This window comes from Haemaphysalis longicornis, unplaced genomic scaffold, assembly GCF_048455015.1.
Source record: "Haemaphysalis longicornis isolate Haplotype H1 unplaced genomic scaffold, Haemaphysalis longicornis Haplotype H1 scaffold_4, whole genome shotgun sequence".
NCBI classification, from domain to species: domain Eukaryota; kingdom Metazoa; phylum Arthropoda; class Arachnida; order Ixodida; family Ixodidae; genus Haemaphysalis; species Haemaphysalis longicornis.
This window is the reverse complement of record NW_027526361.1, coordinates 6325824-6343658: the sequence shown is the minus strand read 5'-3', so window position 1 is coordinate 6343658 and position 17835 is coordinate 6325824. Positions and strand designations below refer to the sequence as shown.

The 17835-nt window shown below is 47.5% G+C and overlaps 1 protein-coding gene across 8 annotated transcripts in view; it reads right to left on the bottom strand.

The window, feature by feature from the left end:
- LOC144178171 (CLIP-associating protein 1-B-like) overlaps nucleotides 1–17835 on the bottom strand; it is a 208316-nt gene that overhangs the window by 19923 nt on the left and 170558 nt on the right. For all 8 annotated transcript variants that reach the window (XM_077705787.1, XM_077705791.1, XM_077705786.1 and 5 more), the window contains 4 exons: nucleotides 6347–6425; nucleotides 5405–5551; nucleotides 1755–1841; nucleotides 1074–1189 (listed from right to left, as the gene is read on the bottom strand). In XM_077705787.1, the coding sequence (XP_077561913.1) occupies nucleotides 1074–1189; nucleotides 1755–1841; nucleotides 5405–5551; nucleotides 6347–6425 (429 nt within the window). The remainder of the gene's footprint in view (nucleotides 1–1073; nucleotides 1190–1754; nucleotides 1842–5404; nucleotides 5552–6346; nucleotides 6426–17835) is intronic.

Here is a 17835-nt window from a genome sequence, read left to right as displayed (position 1 = left end):
ACTGACAACTACAACTACAGACTGTCGTCGTCGTTGCAGTTCAAGGGAAAGGAAAAGGAAAGGAAGTGTACTAGGGATATTGCCGCGAACCATGCATTGGGTTTGTTTATGTTTTGTTTTTTCTGCCCGGCCGTGCCTGGCTCTGTTATCTGTGTCCCAAGCGAAGCGCGTGTTCCATTCTTTATTTTCATGACGCACAGGTTATCTCATTCTGATACGGACAGCGTTTCGCCCTAATGTCACTAAACTAGAATAATCCTCTTTGATCTACAACGTTCTGGGTGTAAATCGACCGCTCGAGAAAACACTCGCGCCGAAAACTAAAGCCTGCACAGCAGACGCCGCGGTATTCGACCCGCCGACACTCGCTTGCACACGTCACTATGCTGACTGCTGCTTCGCTGCCTGTGTATTCTTTGAGTTGTTAGGGGAGCACAAGTTTGTTCCAATAAACTTGTTTTCCTTGAAGACAACTGCGTCGTCTTTGGCTTTGTGACAATATTGAGCTCAGCAGGGAGGTCACCAGCATACAACCCAAAGCGAGGGAGGGGGGTAGAGGCTAGAGGGGGAGGGGGAGTAGGAGAGATATTCATACAGTTCGAGATTGAACTCTTGAGGATTTGATTGATTGATTGATTGTGGTGTTTAACGCGCCGACGCAACGCAGGCGATGAGGCGCGCCGTAGTGGAGGGCTCCGGATTAATTTTGACCACCTGGGGATCTTTAACGTGCGCCGAAATCTCGAACACACGGGCGTTTTTGCTTTTCGCCTCCATCAGAAAAGCGGCCGCCGCGGCCGGGAAACGAACCCGCGACCTCATGCTCAGCAGCGCAACGCCTTAGCCACTGAGCCACCGCGGCGGGTGAACTCTTGAGGAGGCGCTCCTACGGCATGGTTTCGTTTTGAAAGAAGCCCGCACATCTGTTAGGAACTCTGAAACGAGTATCTTTGAACGGCAGCGGGTACTTTGCAGAGGACCTTCATTACACCCCAGAAGTGCACGAAAAAAAAACTTCTTGGCAAAAAAAAAAATAGGGGGGGGGGGGACCGCTTTCAAGGGGCTTCACTTACTTCGGTGTAGAGGTTATCGGGGAGTGGGTGTATGTTGCGATTGGGCTGGGTGTCCGCAGCTCACTCTCATCGTTCCGGGCACGCATGTACGACTGAATCAGGTTCATGGCCAACGTCTGCAAAGGAAAAAAAAAATCAACCACGTGCAATTAACAACTAGACATAACAGCAGAAGCCACAACTAACAGACGCAGATACAAATCAATGTAGCATGGCAAAAAAAGGGCAGGGTGCAAGGACACAGCACATTACACAAAGCAATGCAGATTAATTTCCTAGGTGCAGCACTTTTTTTCTTTTTGCTAGGATTACAAGTATTGCTTGGTGTGCATGGACCCTGAGGTACACTACTCTCAGAAAAATCTGCCAAGGAAAATTCAATTATCTGACAAATACAAGACTAGGTAAGCATCTTAGAAACGTTAAAATTTTACTTTGCTACCAAGTGATGCCTTGATGATGTGATCAATTAGAGGTGCAAATCTCCACCCCAATCCCCACTGCTCACTCACTGCAAGACTACTGCACCTAGCAAATCAGTCCTACCTTCTGCACTTTCCGCCACTAGCTAAGAACAGAGGGAGTCCCCACGAGGGCACGCCCACTGCTGCGAGAGCAGAACGGCGCTCAAGGGGGAAAGAAGAGGTACCCACTGTGCCAGCACAGGAAGGGCTCACCCACCTGGTTTTCGGGGTCAAGCTTGTTGAGCAAGACGTGCATGTCTGCAGGCCTCAGCTTGAAGATGGACACAATCACCTCTTGGGAATGCTGCAAGGCAGGGCCACAGGAGGCACACCATCACAAAATACACTGCAAACTAGATCGCCGCATGCTTCTGCAAGCACATCACACGTTGGCACGGGCATGAACACGGTTGAACAAAATCATTCACTTGATATGGTTCATGTAAGAGCGGATATCCATAAAGGCGGTGAAACTTGTTTTACTCTAGATTCCATCGCAAAAGATAAACAGTTCTATCAATATATACATGCCTGTCATGGGGAATGTGGGAATAGTAGTGAATTCCTCGTACAGCACAGCCATGAGCAGAGTTATACGTAGACAAGGGAAAGCTGAAAGTTGGATAAGATTTGTTCTATCCAAAGAAGCTCAACAAAAGCAGGCCTACAGTGGTGCGTGGTATTTGTGTCAAACAACTAGAAAAGGCTTCACTGAAAAATAAGCCCTTGGCAGACCCTAGAAATGCCCTTTAGATTTCAGTACACACGCTGGCATTTAGGGACTGCTTTCTATGATATCTGTGCCCAGTTACTGACATTTCTTTTACTCTTCTAGAGGTGCAGTTCGGTTTTTCCACAAAAACGAAATTTATTAAAGGAGCCACAAAGACAAAACACAAGTTTGGTTCATTCAAAACACGGCCTTGTTAGAATCATACTGACACCAGTTTTAACATAGACTTCACTAAAATAAGCTATATAATTATGAAAAAAGCGACAGGCCATGCGACCCACTTGCTCATTTCCCACAACAGAACCTATGATGTCATACCAGCCTGCTCTGCGATTGGCGGAGGCCAGCAAAAGCAAACGCAAATTTAGCTGAGCTTATGAACTTGCAGAATGAGCTATTTGTGATTAAATTTAGGGCACATTCTTTTTAAAGCAATAAGAATGGTGGGACAAACAGTGGAAGTTACGAAAGTGCATGTAAACATAGAAGTACTGATGTGTACTGCTGTTGGTACTGCGTGCACTGCGGTTGGTCTAGCTGCAAAGCACTGCGGGGCTTTGGGGTTGTCTCAGACGACACTAGCCGATTGCCGCAAGCAAACGGTGTCTTGCGTGACCATATTTGTCGAGCAAGGACTATGTTTCACGAAACGATTATTTTTTCCCAGACCAAAAACAAGCCAGGTTTAAATACAGTCAAAAACAAACGGCCAGCCATGGTATGGTGGCGCGATCTAGGTTCAGTTACGCAAACAAACGCGTGAGTGCCTCGATTACGGCACCGCCGTACAGGCTGGAGACGCCCTTTGAACCAACGTTTATAGAACCAAGGTCAGTTGTAAAACTTCGAAGTGTTTCCCGGCGCCGCCGCACCATGCCGCATTGATGGCGCTGCAGTCGCACCCGGCTCCCGCGCGGAGCACCGGGTGGCTGAGGTCAGCACGTTCTGAGGGATACACCTGCCGTTGTGCGGCTAGCGTCTGCGCGCGTGCGTGCTTGCGTGCGCGTGCGCACTCCAGTTGTAGATGGTTAGGCGAGCACTATGCCGGCGCCCGGTTGCACGGGTGGTTACAGGGGAAACCAAACTTAAAGGCAAGGCGCTTTTCTCGCACTTCAAGTTACTTCGGCCTTCGTGTAGATATATGGTACCGTGCCAATGCGTGTCTCGACCGAAACCTCTCAGCCAAATCGCGCGTGTGGCGTGAAGTTTTACCCTGAGGACATAGCAAAGAGCTACACCCACTTCATTAACAGTGAAAAAGTAGAAACTGAGTGAGGAAAGTTGAGCCTCGTCGTAGGAGCCGTCCCGAAAATATTTCCAAACCTGCTTCCTTACCTTTACCTATCCAAACCATGCACCGGCAAATAGAAAGAAATTTGCACGCCGAAACATGCAAATTGTTGCACAGACCTCGTCTGCACAGAAAGCCAAAACAAGCGTTAACGGTGGAGCCGAAGAAAGTGCTGCAAATTTAGACGTTCTGGCAGCGAGCAGTAAACCTTCGTTCAGAGACATGGAAGGAGTTCGTTTTCCATTGGCGAGCCGGCGAAAGAATGTTGGCAGGGATTACAATAGAAGTTATGTTGTTGTTTTGTTGTTGTTGTTGTTCAGAAAATAGAGGGATAGCTTCTTTTCGTTTAAAAGTGTTTCAATCGGGGAAGAAGTAACTATTTCGGTCAGCTGCTGTCTCCGCTGCAGTGCCTAGAAGCTCTGTCAATAGCGTAAATACAGTTACTATAATCTCATTAACCAGCATGAAGGAATGACACGAAGTAGAGGAGATTATAATAGCGGTATTTGCACTATTTAAAGAGCTACTAGGCACTGCAGCGGAGACACAGAGATACGGTTTGTTTCGGGGGCACTGCGATCGTCGTCTTCGTCTTGATTCTCTTATCGGCCCCATCACCACGCGAAGCTGATACTTGACAGCCTATTCTTTTTGCCAAGAGGGATATCCCGTGAGAATATCTCGTTACCTTGAAACTAAAAAAAAAATATCCACTTTTTGGTTCTTTTATTCAACCGATAAAGCTTTTTTAACGAAATAATGACGATGTTTGCCAGCCTTCACTAATGTCTCTGCATAACGCACCAGCCACATTTCCTGCCTAGAGGGTCAGCCGCCTCAACAAGAAACGTAAATTATGTAATGGGAAATGGCAGGCGATGCTCTAAACGAACGCGGAAGTGCAGCCACAAAGCCGCGCGGCCTTTGAAATGCAAGCGGCTACTGCGCAATGGTTGACGCCGATTGAGCGCCGTAGCTCCGGTGACATGTGGCTAGACTTACCACTTACAAGCGTAAATAAAAGGTTATAAACACGGTGATAGGCATATTTCGCGATTACGCTCACAACGGCAGTACAGATGCGGCCCGCGCTGCTTTCGCTCGTGCTTCCCCAGCGGCTGAAGGGAGCCGGTTGCGACGGCGACGCCACCTGGCGCTGTGGGTCGCTCGGGCGCCGTATTGCTGGTATGGCGGAGGCGGAGAGTTTTAAAACTGACCTTGGTTCTATAAACGTTGCTTTGAACGGTCCCGTGCCGCTGCAATTGGGTCAACGTGCTCAACGCATTCTTTTCGTTTCCCACGAGACCCGGCAACGGGAAACAGATAAGATGACTGAAACTTTGCCAGTAAACCGCGTTCCGGCGATAATTTTAGCGCGGTTTTGATACGACTTGCTTCGGCGGCGAGCGAGTGACCCAAAAATGGCGGCGCCAGCCTATACGTATCTCCACACTGTACGGCGGATGCGTGAATCAAGGCACCCTAGGCTGCAGAGCAGTCTGTTCCTGCGACGTAATTGCAGACCACAAAAACACACGATTTAGCGGGAAAATCAAAATTTTAACTTGAAATTATTAATTTCTCAGTGAATAAAGTATCGTTTGTATCCGGACAAGCGCTGGGGGCACTATAAAACACGGAATCTTTTGAATAAAACAAACTTATTTTGTCTTCATGGCTCTTTTAATAAGGCTCCAAGCCGTGAAAGTAAACTGCTATAGCAGGACACAAAGTGTGCCTGTAACATCTAGAGAAACACGTCACGATTGCATCCACAGCAATAAGAAAGGAAGGGAGAGGATTTAATGATGCGCAGACTGGATTTAATGATGCGCAGACTGACCCTCCTCAATTCAGCACTCTTCTGATCACGAATCCAGGAAAAGATTTTGGCAATCATGGACTGAGTCTCAGGAGTATTGACCAGCATGTCTCCAGAGTCCATGGCTTGAAGTAAGGCCATCAGGTACCTCAACACTGTGATTTTGACCTGGAAGAAGAAAAAAAAAAAATAAGAAGAGAAGAACAGAGGAGGAGGAGCAGGTGGAGAAGAAGGATGAGGAGGAGCAGATGGAAAAGGCGGAGGAGGAGGAGGAGAAGGTGAAAAAGAAGGAGGATGATAAGGAGAAGGAAAAGAAAGAGGATAAGAACGAGGAGGTAAAGGAAAGAATGAGAGGGAGAAGGACGATGAGAAGGAAAAGGAAAAGTAGAAGGAGAAGGAAAAGAAGAAGGAGAAGGTGAAAAAGGAGAAGGAGGAAAAGAATGAGGAGGGTGCAGATAAGAAAAACGAGGAGGAGGAGGGAAAGAAGGAGGAGGAGAAGCAGGAGAAAGAGTAAAGCAATTGCAATGCAAGTCAAATCAGAATTATATTCCCGTAACATAAAAAAACTTTTAAAACGGCACGAACTTCTCTAAAAACAACTCCTGCCTGGCAGTTATGTTTGGTCTAGTAACTTCCATAGTTCAAAATCCGCTCGGATATGCACTCCTCGCTTCAGCAATATCTTTCGCGCTTTACTGAATGATGTATTACTGGAAGGCTCCTGCTGTACAATAGACTGCTCATAAGCACCACATTCAATTGCAAAAGTTCATAAAATATCAGTAGTATGCACACAGGACACTAGGACACTGAATTTTCAATATACTACTATGTCTATGGTGCAGTGTGCTGGGCTTAGAGCCAAAAAGAAAACATTTGTTATAAATGGGGAGTTTAAAATGTAGGGCAGACAAAATTGCACATTTATGCAAAGAAAATTCACACAAGAGTGAACAAACATGCCTTTATGTTTGGTGTCTGTGCTGGGTCTGTAATGTACCGCACAACGGCCTGAAACTGTTCCGCGTGGGGGAAGGAGTCCCTGTAAAAAGAGAAATAGAAACATAAGAAAAATGCTAGCAAGTTAGTATATCTACAGTTGAGAAAGCTCAGAAATGTTAGTAAACAAACATGCAAAACCACTTTGAGTGCTGCCATGAGACTAATATTATGCAATGACAGCATTAAGTTTAGCGCGAATTAACCGTTCTTGGCACACACTTCACACAAAAGAATAATTCATTCATGCTCGCGCCAAAGGCCATCGTTCACGGGTTAACGATGATTTTCAGAACTCCCGTGAAAGCTTAAAAACAGTGCTTTGCGGACAACTAACGCCATCTGGCATATTTACTGACGCCTCATTTTTCCATTTGGATATTGTTTGTTTCCATTTAGCGAATGTAGATGCCGTCGGGAGTGAAATTTGAACCTAAGAAGATGGTGAGTAGGGTGAAAATGGCGTCCTGTTTCACTGCACGCTCTGCAAAGGCGGACAGCTTTTTCGGGAACTTTGGCCATCGCTGCCGCTGACTTTTTTTTAACCCCAGCAGCAGTGATAACTCCAGCAACGATGTGGATCCGTCAGATTTTAGTTTTGACGAAGACGCTTCCATTCAACGGCCTCAGACTGTGACAGGTGCTGACAAGTTCGTTTTAGGGGCGAAGCTCCTTAAGGCGTGGGTCTGTCCATCCTCGACGTATGTATGTAGCCACCTCTAGTTTAGTTCTTGGATTGTTTACTAGATGGCGGTACTTGTATATGATGAAAAGATGCGCTTGGATTGTTTACTAGATGGCGTGGCTACCTCTAGTTTAGTTCTTGGATTTTTTACTAGATGGCGGGGAGCGTTGTAATAAAATCCGTTCGCTGTTGGCGCGCGCTCGGAGTCGCCCGATGGATAAGGCTGCAGATGTGCGAGCCCGCGAGGCAGAAGCGCTCCGTGAAGCTGAGCGACGCCGCCGCCAAGATCCTGCCTTACGAGAGCGGGAGGCCGAAGCGTGTCGTCTGGCTGCGCGACGACGCCGCCAAGATCCCAGCGTTCGAGAACGAGAGGCCCAAGCGTCACGGCAACGGCGCGAGGACCCTGCCGTACGAGAAGCGGCACGGCTGCGGCGCGAAGAGGATCTCCAAAACGTCAGAGAACGGGAAGCGGCGAGAAAGCGCGCGTATCGGCAGGCAGACCCCGATGCAGGGAGAGCTCGTGAGGCGTCTGCAAAACGCATCAGGTGAGCTCAGCCCCAAGGTGCCGACGCGCGGTTTAAGCGAGACTTTCTAGACGTTACGTTCGGACACAGATGTAGTGGGCGAACTTTCACTGAAGAGTCACGGTTTTACCGATGATTTCCCCTCAGGAGCTTCGCCCACTCATCATCATTCACACCATGGATATGCTGTGAATTTTTTTGGCTTCACGCTGTAGTCAAACAAAAACCTGCTCCAAATCTGACGACTCCAGCTTTACTTCCGTGTGTAGGGTCTGGAAAAAGTGCAGTGGGGATATTTTGCTAAATGCACTGCGCCGTATTGCGTTATCACCTTTAAGACATCCTAGCGCTTATGTCAGATAAGCGCTGCAGAGCAACGCACGCCGCTTCTCAAGAGCACTGGATTTTTTTTTCTTGATTTTTACCACTGATGTGATAATGATTTTGTGTCAGGACGCAAACAGGTATGCCTGGATGCGTATTTTAAGAGAGACAGACCTACACAGCTGTCAAGGCCACTAGGTCGATGGGCCCGCAAAAATTCAAAACTTGGTGTAGTGTTAATGTATATATTTGATGATAGCATAGAATTTCTAAAACAACTTTTAGGCTCAGTACAGTCCCCTGTATGAACTGTGTGTATAATTTGTGCATTTTTTCTGTTTATTTGACCAATAAACTGTAAATAATTGTACTTTTACAAAACTGATATAATCTGCTTGAAAGAGCAATCTGTAAGCTACAATTTCATGCATAGCAATGCTAAATGTTCATCGCAAGTAGCGCTTGAAACGGGACACAAAAGAGAAGACACACATGACGGCGCTAGCGCCGTCGTGTGTGTCTTCTTTTTTGTGACCCGTTTCAAGCGCTACTTACGATGAATCAAAACCAACTAGCCCAACTGTCAATTTTAATGCTAAATGTGTCAAGTAGCTCAAGAGAACAAAAAAAAGTTGTGGAAGCACTCAAAATCGGCCATATTTCCGCAGCCACGAAAGAATTAAGCGGCAATGAAGACCAAATAAAAGTTGGGTTCACTAAAGATTACTTTGTCCCGAAAACAATGGTACCAGTTCTATTGCAAACTTCAAACAAATAATGCAGATATTAAGGGGACCCTGCAACACTCTTTGAGCAGTGCAAGTAAACCTGTGTGACGCTTAGATGACACTGTCAGGAATACCTGATCCAAGTATTACATGTGCACATGAAGCGGTGAGCGCGCAAATCGCCGTGAAAGATGCAGAAAAATCAACCGCGCTCTCTTCAATTTTCCTCATTATGCACTCCTGGCATGGCCGAAATGAAGTCATTGCTGCCATGTCGCTGGTCAACTTCGCAGCTTATTTCTCTCATTGCCTGTGATGATCCGCCGTCGTCGGCACTGTGTACCAACCTCTTCTATGCCTGAACCTGCACGCACAGTTTTGGAGTCTGTGTTTTGAGTTTGAGTGATGAACTCAATACTCCCCTTCCAACCAGACCACTTGACAACAAACGTTTATTGCTTCAGAAACGCCCCACGAGCGCGCGCTTGCGAACAGGCAGCCATGCATGCTTTCTAGTGGCACCAGACTGGAAATAGCCCCTCCAAAAAGGAGAAAACTCCCCAGCCTGTGATATATCGAAGGACGTCGAAAAGAACGTCGCGAGCCACCCCCCTCTTCGGGAGAGTGTGCAGCTTTCGTCGCGTTGTCCACGGCTAGGTTGAGAGGCACCAATTATGAGCGATTTCTCATCACGCGTAGTTTCGGTGATAGTAAACGAATTTTCGTAATTCTTGCGGGAGGCAGTTGCTGGGGCAATAGACTTTACCCCAAAATACATCCCGAGTAGTCAATGGTATGTGCTGTAGGGTCCCTTTTTAATGGAAACAGGTGAAGCAGGGGCACTTCCCCAACCACTTTCCGGAGAATTTTCAATAATGGAGCAATCTTGTTTGTGCTATTGGCGGCCACTGACCCAAGCCACTGCCAAGGAACATGATTGGGCCTCTTATTAGACCTCTTACTTGACCTCTTTACTTGACCTCTTTACTTGACCTCTTTACTTGACCTCTTTACTTGACCAGAGCACTTGAATGTACCGTGCAGTTAACACACTGATAGCTATGTTTTTAGTGCTCGTTCATATTGCGTCGTCGTAGTGCAAAATTTGAACTTTTAGTATTTCTTGCGTTTTTTTTTTTCGATTACAAAGCTTTCATAGCTGGAATGGAGCTGAGAGTTCCTAGAATAATTTTTTTTTTCAAATTCAACAAATTTTGTATTTTGTGAAAAATGATTAAGCAGTGCGGTAAAGACGGGACAACAAGTAGAGACCACACAGGACTAGCGCTAGACATCAACTGAAATTTTTACTACACACAACATACACAGTAACGGCGCATGCGTGAACATGGCCAAAGCACCAAGAAAAAATTATCACAGTCATGCGGTGCATTTTGTTGCACACGTGACAAGTTCGCATTCCGATAATCTATTTCTTTTTTTTGAAAAACAAATAGATGCCAGGCTTACACACTTATCACCGGCTTTCATGATGCACCACACTTCAAACAATTCACGGCTGGCTTGGTCCTTAAAACAGTGCAATATCAGTGTCTTCTCGAAAAGTGGAACAGTGTGGAATGCAGAGGCAGCAGCGGCAAGCACAGCATCTATTAGTTTGAACTTGCCACGTGCGTAACAAAATGCACCACTCGACTTCGTCACGATTTATTCTTGGTGCTTTGGCCGTGTTCACGCATGCACCGTTCCTGTACATCTTATGTGTGTACAGTCTACGCCCGTTACAACGGACCCTCTAAATCTGGAGAAAAAAAAAAAAAGTCTGCTATATCCGGAGTATGTAGTATCCAAACGGAAGGGGGGAGGGGACGACGACTATGGTTGTGTAGTGGTAACTGCGGCCGCTATTGCATATGGATGCTGCCACTCCACATTTTCTGTTTTTTATTCGCAGCGCGCACACGGGGAATGTAACCGCCCAATGCAGTTTCCAAAGCTAAGCACCTGTGCTTGATAAAGGCCTAGCGCGTAGAAATGCGCGCTAAGCTGAGCAAAAAAAAAAATATTCTTATTAGGTGCAGCCACTAACCAGCTGTAAAAAATCAGTCATGGCAAGCAGAATTAGTGAAGTGCCTCTTAAACATTTCACTTCGTGCCATTGTAAGTCTGCCCGAAACCCATTCACCAAATTCGGATCGCCGCTTGACATACCCCACCCCCCTCCACACATACACACACCAAGACCATTTCTGCATTTTTTTAATCACTGCATTTTGGTCATTAAAACAGCTGATGCAAAGTCCGACTAACCTGACGAAGTGCTGCTAAGAAACCGAAAATTAAGCCGGTTGGATGCCACACGGCCAGCATCAGATTGCACACAATGGACAGGAGACATGCCGCCACTTGAGGCAATTCTTACCTTTTTCATCAAACTGGAGTTAAGCATGCGTGGGAAAATGAATGCCAAGCTTCACGAACATGGCTTCTCTTTAATGCGCAAACCTGCCTGGCTCCTGCAAGTGAAGCACTTGGTGCTGCATTCGGGTCAGTTGCAGAACCTCTGCCAAGCAGTCATGTTGCTGCTGCTGCACAAAATAACCTTGCAAGGCTTTCAAGTGTCCTAGGGCCTCAGAACTAGTCAGCTTTACGGGAGCTTCCGCCTCTTCCGATTGCAGGTCAGGAGTTCTTGACTTGTGCCACGATCTCGTCGTTGGTTAGCTCCTCGTTGTCAACGACGTCATCATCAAAACTGACGAAGACAGCGAAGTCTTCTGCCCCAAAAGCTTCTTGAAGTTGGGGCCACACAGCTGGCACACATGGCTCTTGTGGCTCAGCGCTGGGAGTGGAAGGTGCGTCGTCGTCTGTACAAAAGTCTGCCTTTCGGAAGCAGCAGCAGGTCGTGTCGCGTTTGAGCTGAGCTTGAACTGGTGGCAGAACTTCAACGGGACACTTGACGCCAGTTTTCGTCTCCTGCTTTGCGTGCATGTCAAAGAGCAGGCGCTCTGTAAGGAGGGTCCTGTACGCAACCTTCACGGAATGCACCACACCCTGGTCGATCGGCTCCAGTGCCGACGTCACATTTGGAGGAAAATACGCCATCTCTGTCACCGCGAGTACCGGGGGTTGCATGTGCGCGAAACAGTTGTCCAGGAACCGCAGAACTTTTCTTTTCTCTTTGGCCATCTTCTGGTCAAACTTCAGCAACCACGCGTTAAACAAATCCTTGGTCATTCATGCTTTCCTGTTCGCCTCCCAGTTGACTGAGAGGCTTTGCATGTGACGCAGGACACGAGGCCGTTCTGACTTGCCGATGAGCAGGAGCCTCCCCTTTTCTGAACCGTCTATGTTGCAGCAGAAATTACTGACAAGCACTCTTTCGAGCACTTGCCATCGTGACACCTTTCTCCGGAGGAAAGTTGCGTCTTGCTGGGCCTGGTTTTGTACACGAGTCCACTTATATCTGCATTGAAAATGTTCCTGTCCTCGTATTTGGCAAAGAGTGCAGGCAGCCGATTTTTTTTGCCACTCTGAGACAACAGTCCGGTCGACGCTGTTGCGCTCCCCACACATTTCACTGAACACAACACCATAGCATGCCTTAAACCAGCTAAGCCAACCCTCGCTGAAGGCGACCTCGCCCTGTCCCAAAATCAGAACAAGCTGTTCAGCTCCGTTTGTGAGCACAAGTCCGTTCACGGGAATTCCGCGAGCACGCGCATCCCGCAACCACATCAACAGAGCAAACTACCTCCGGGGGCGCCGCTTTCCACATTAAAAAGTGCTTTTCCTGCAACTCGCCGGAGTCGCGTTTTTCGGCGACGTCCTTGTTTTTCATGATTGAATTCCCCGTTTGTCCTGTGTAGTCTACTTATTGTCCCATCTTTACTGCGCTACAGTAAAGCCTGCTTATATCGAACAGCGCGAGGATTGTAAAATAGTTCGATATAGCAAAAATTCGATACAGAAACTGCAGCAAAAAAAATACTTATATGAGAGCAATCTTGCTGACGGAGTCACGAGCTAAAGCTGAGCTCTCACCACCCTGCAGTTCACTATTGATACGACACTTTCTTGGAAAGAAAATAATTTATTGGAGTGGAAGAACTGCGTGAGTGTAGCCTGCTTCTTGGAGCACAACGCCTTGCCGGTGACTGCTTCCTCCACGGTATCTGAACAGTCAACAAGCACAGGACCGCTGCCCTCAATGGCACTGCAGTATCGCCGTAGCAGGGTCACGGCAGCGACGGCTTGGCTCGTGCTCGGAAGCGGTACGGAGTCCTCGGCGTCTCCGACAGAGCGGAGACAAGCATGGATACAAGCGAATAACGGCGAACCCAGCGAACCGAGCAAGAGCGGGCAGCGAGTGGCGCGGACTCGAAGTTCGGTGACACCGCAGCCCGCAGCGCCCAATGTGCGTTTTCGGCTCCAACGGCAGCAGCATGCGTGGAGCTGGACCACTCCGCCACGGCTGGTTTGGACGTGCCCGAGCTCGCGCAGGAGTCGCAAGCGACACCCGCGCCACCGCTGCGCGCCAATGTATTGCGGGAAAGCCTGCCGTATGCCTAAGGAGAGCGAAAAATCCCGCGCGGGAGAGTTTGATATATTCATTGAGCAAAATCGCGTTTGATATAAAAAGTTTAAAGTACATGATTTTTTTTTTTTTTACCAAACTTATACAACGGTTCGATATATCTGTGTTCGATATAAGCGGGCTTTACTGTACTTAACCATGTTTCACAGTTCGAAACAACTAGCCGACATTTATGCGTTGATTTGTATTTTGTCTCAATGGCTTCTTTTTAAGCGCAAAGAAAAAAAGTTGACTACAGTCAAATCCCGCTACAACGAAATTGAAGGGACGTGCAAAAAATTTCGTTGAAGCGAAAATTCGTTGAGGCGAAATCTGCCCCAACACGCACGGAAGGGCAAAGAAAAAGACCCCGGATATTTCCGCATCATTGGTAGCATAATACAATGTTTAGAAAAAGGAGTGACGCGCAGTAACGTCGTGTTTATTCAGATAACAAGCATACCAATGGTTATCTTTTTTTTTTACCAACACGCAAAGAGCGTATGAGGAGGAGGTGAGAGGTGAAGAAATGAAGAAATGTGGCACAAAGTGCATTGCTGTACAACAAGGCGTTTCCGAGCTGATTACTTTCAGATAGCTGCTAGGCGTATGGAAGCCCCCCTCTCGCTTGTGGCAGGAACGGCGCCGTTATCTTATCCTCTGACTAGGCACGGCAGCAACTGACCTTGGCGGGCAAGCCGCGTGCGCTAGCATTTAAAGCGACCGCGCGCTCGCTACTAAGATAGGATGACGCTTGATTAAGACTAATCCCTAAAACATTATTTTTGCTTTTGGCTTTGAAGAATCGTAGAAAGAAAACTGCAAGGTCAACCGCTCACAACACATACATGACAGCGCTGCGCCAGCCGGAGAGCACATTCGCTCAATTTTTTCAAGTGGATACGGATTGGCCAAGGTTTGGATTGGCTATAGCTCCGGCTTGGCGAACCAGTGCTGTGCCTCACACAGAGATAGCCAGCCACATCGTTATTACCATCAAACAATGGCGTCCGCCTATGAGGTTTTTTTTGTTTGTTTTGTTTCGGGTGGCAGTGTGGGCGCACCGCGCATTTTTCAGTAAAAATAAGTGTCCTGAATGTATAAAAAGTTACAGGTAGCTGGCGCTATGCTTATTTTATTGTAAAACTATTATTCAAACCCAGCCCAAGCCATCAAAAATTTCGTTGAAGTGAAAGCAAGCCAGACAAATGGTTCGTTGTGGCGAGTACTTTGTTGCATTGACTTCTATGGCTAGCTCACGGGGAATTGGAAATATTTCGTTGAAGCGGAAATTTCATTAAAGCGGACTTCGTTGTAGCGGGATTAGACTGTAGTGCTTGATTTGAGGCAAATGTCGTAACACGGTGGTCTTCTGAGCCATGCACACCACCCACTCCTCTCTCCCCCTCCTCCAATGATGAATGCAATAAAGGGTAGCTCATATTCATTCCAATTTGCCATGTTCATATTGCTAGTGTGCTATCTGCCGGGACATTGATTCCTTTGTACTTGACACACCTCGAGCAGATATTTTGTTTTGGTGGTTACGCCTATCTCACCTCTTGTTGACCCAATTTTCAATGCCCTTTTTTATTTGCTATTACATAAAACAAATCCAACAGACACTCTTGAGTAAAAGGGCACCGGTACCCTTGGTGATGCACATTTACATTTCACCTCAAATATGGCAAAGGTTTCCTTTGCTGCGAATAATATGGGCACATAATGAGCCATGACAGCATTTTAGTAGTTTGGAACAGTCTTGGCTAGACATGCGTCGTGTTCAAGCATTCCTTGAACTACTTTTGGCGGTGCAGTTGAGTCAAGTGGCAGCCAGAGACCTCATTCTTGTGCTCGAGTAGCCCGAGAAGGACTACTGCCTTCAAAACAAACTAAACTACTTGATTCGCTGCAACCCTGGCTGGGTTTTGATGGACAAAGCTGCATCAAAGGCCAAGCCAACAAGTGGCCACTCTGGCCAGACCGTTCAGCATAAGAAGGAGCACGGCTTCTCTGGTGTGTGTGCAGTGCACTCATCGTCCAGTGTCACCTGGGCAAAGCCAGGATGGAAGTGCTTCCACTCCCCGACCAACTCGACCTCTTCGATAACGCAGCCAAAATTGGAAGAAGTTCAAGCAGTGCATCCAGCTCTACTTCAAAGCGAAGGGCGAGGACAGCAAGACTAGTACGGAAAAAGTTGCTGCATTCCTGCACGTCGCGGGCCAGGGGGCCATTGATGTGTACAACACATTTCAGCTCACCCCAACAGAACAAGAGAACTACGACGCCATCGCTGAAAAATTCCAAGAGTACTGCACGCCTCAGCATAATGAAACGCACGAAAGGTATGTTTTCCGGTCCTGCCTGCAGCAGCAGCAAGACGAAACATTTGAACAATTCTCGACAGACATGAAGATAGCGGCTTAGACGTGCAACTTTGGAGACCTGAGAGATTCCCTGGTGTGGGACCAACTCGTTTATGGGACGAAAGATAAGAAGCTCAGATCCTGCCTCCTAAGGAAAAAAAAATTGAGTTTCTCCAAGGCTATAGATTTTTAAAAAGCAGCTGAGCTTGGAGCAAACCAAATTGAAGTTTGGGACAGAGAACAAACAGCGAGGGCCTGTGTCGTAGATAAATGCGCTCAAAGCAAATCTCAGAAAACGTCCCCCCAGCGATGCAGCTATTGCAACAGATTCCACCCAGCCAGGAAGTGTCCAGAATGGGAAAAGGCATGCGCAAGCTGCGGTAAGCAGAACCATTTTGCCATTTGCTGCAGAGCGAAAAAGGTAAATGAAATTGACTTTGAAGAACGTGAAGAATGAAGATTTTGTGCACGAGTTTTGAATTCTGGCTGTGCAAATCAGTAGTGTTGCGAGCACGGTGGATGGTGACTGGACAATTAATGCAGTAGTGGGCACAGAAGCTATCACATTCAAGGTCGACACTGGTGCATAGGTGGACTTGCTACCTCACTCTCTTTTCACAAAGCTTAAAGGTAGCTGCGAAAGTACGTCCACAAAAGTCAATGCTCACAAAGCTACAAAGGAAAAATCACTGAGCATTTCGGCACAGCATCGTTGCCACTACGTCTGGGCAACAGGAAGCCGCAGGCCACCTTCTTCATAGTCAAGAAACGCAGGCGCTGTTGGGGTTTTCAACCTGCGAGTGTTTTGGCTTGGTCAGACGCGCCCACGCCATTTCAAGACAGTCAAGTCTGGGATAGCAGGTGAGGGCAGAATTTCCGCAGTTGTTCAAAGGACTTGGCTGCATGAAGTGTCTTTACAGGATCACCGTGAAAGTTGGAGCCAAGCCGGTAAAACTGCCAGCACAACGTGTGCCACACACGAGACAGGCCCCTTTGCGCGAGGAACTGGTGCATATGGAGGCCAGGGGTATCGTCGTGAAGATGGAGGAACCAGCAGTCCACTGGTCATTGTTGAAAAGAAGGGTGGAGGAATTAGAATTTGCATTGATCTGCGGCACATAAACGAAAACACCAATCGAGAACGATACAAGCTTCCAAGAAGGGAAAACATCGAGGCAGAGTTAGCTGAAGCCAGGTGGTCCAGCAAGCTTGGCACAAATCGGGCTCCTATCAAATACCGCATCATGAAGAATGTGCACGTTCAGTGCCCTGTACGGACGGTACAGATTCCCAAGACTACCATTTGGCCCGAGTCCTGCTTCTAAAATATTTCATAGAGAAATCAGTGAAGCATTGGACAGGATGCCTGGAGTGCGAGTATACATAGACAATGTGCTGGTGTGGGGAAGGACAAAAGCAGAGCATGATGAGCGCTTAAGGGCTGCACTGACAGCGATAAGTTCAGCCGGTTTCACACTTAACGCGAAGAAGTGTATATTTGGCTCACAAGAAATCAGTCTGTCCCCGTTTTTACATGTGCAGGACTGAAGATGAACGCAGCCTAAGAAGAAACAGGCAGCACATCCTCAGGACTGCAGGACATGGCTGAGGAGTATCAAGACAACGTGTGGGATGTTGCTCCAGCAGGCATCCACAGTCAGCAAAAGGCTGTCCTCCACCAGCCAGAGGTGAAGCCACCTGACGACAATGCTCCAGTATCAACTACTGTTCAGCAGCCAAGTGTGACGACGACCAGGCAAACGACAGAGCAGCAGCTGGGACGAACAACGGCACCGGATTCTTCGAAAATCTACTTGCATATCAAGCATCCACCAACGGAGTTTTCATACACAAAGGATATTCAACAGTATGTGCGTGCATGTGCGCGTGTGTGTGTCAGTACGGATCGGCTGGTTCCTTGGCGTCCTCGCGCATGTGATCAGTCTCATTCGAGCTTGCGCGCAAATGTTGTGCGAGCGTTGCAACATCTTGCTCAAATAGTCTCAGTACATATAAGTCACACGCTAAACCGAAAACACGTTGGTTACCTACCCACAGGAGATAAACTACGCAATGCTGTCGACGCCACCTACACAAAATCCACCTGGCCAGAGGGCCGCCATGTTACGATTTCTCCCGGCGTGCTTTGCTAACCGGACGCGGGAACGCCACAGCAGCACATTGCCAGATTGATACCCATCGCTTTCGCCGCTTTTAATAAGCAAAAGCTCAGCTGGCAACCTTCAAATCGTTGTATCATGTCTGCTACTGTGTATCGTATGGTTCCAATGC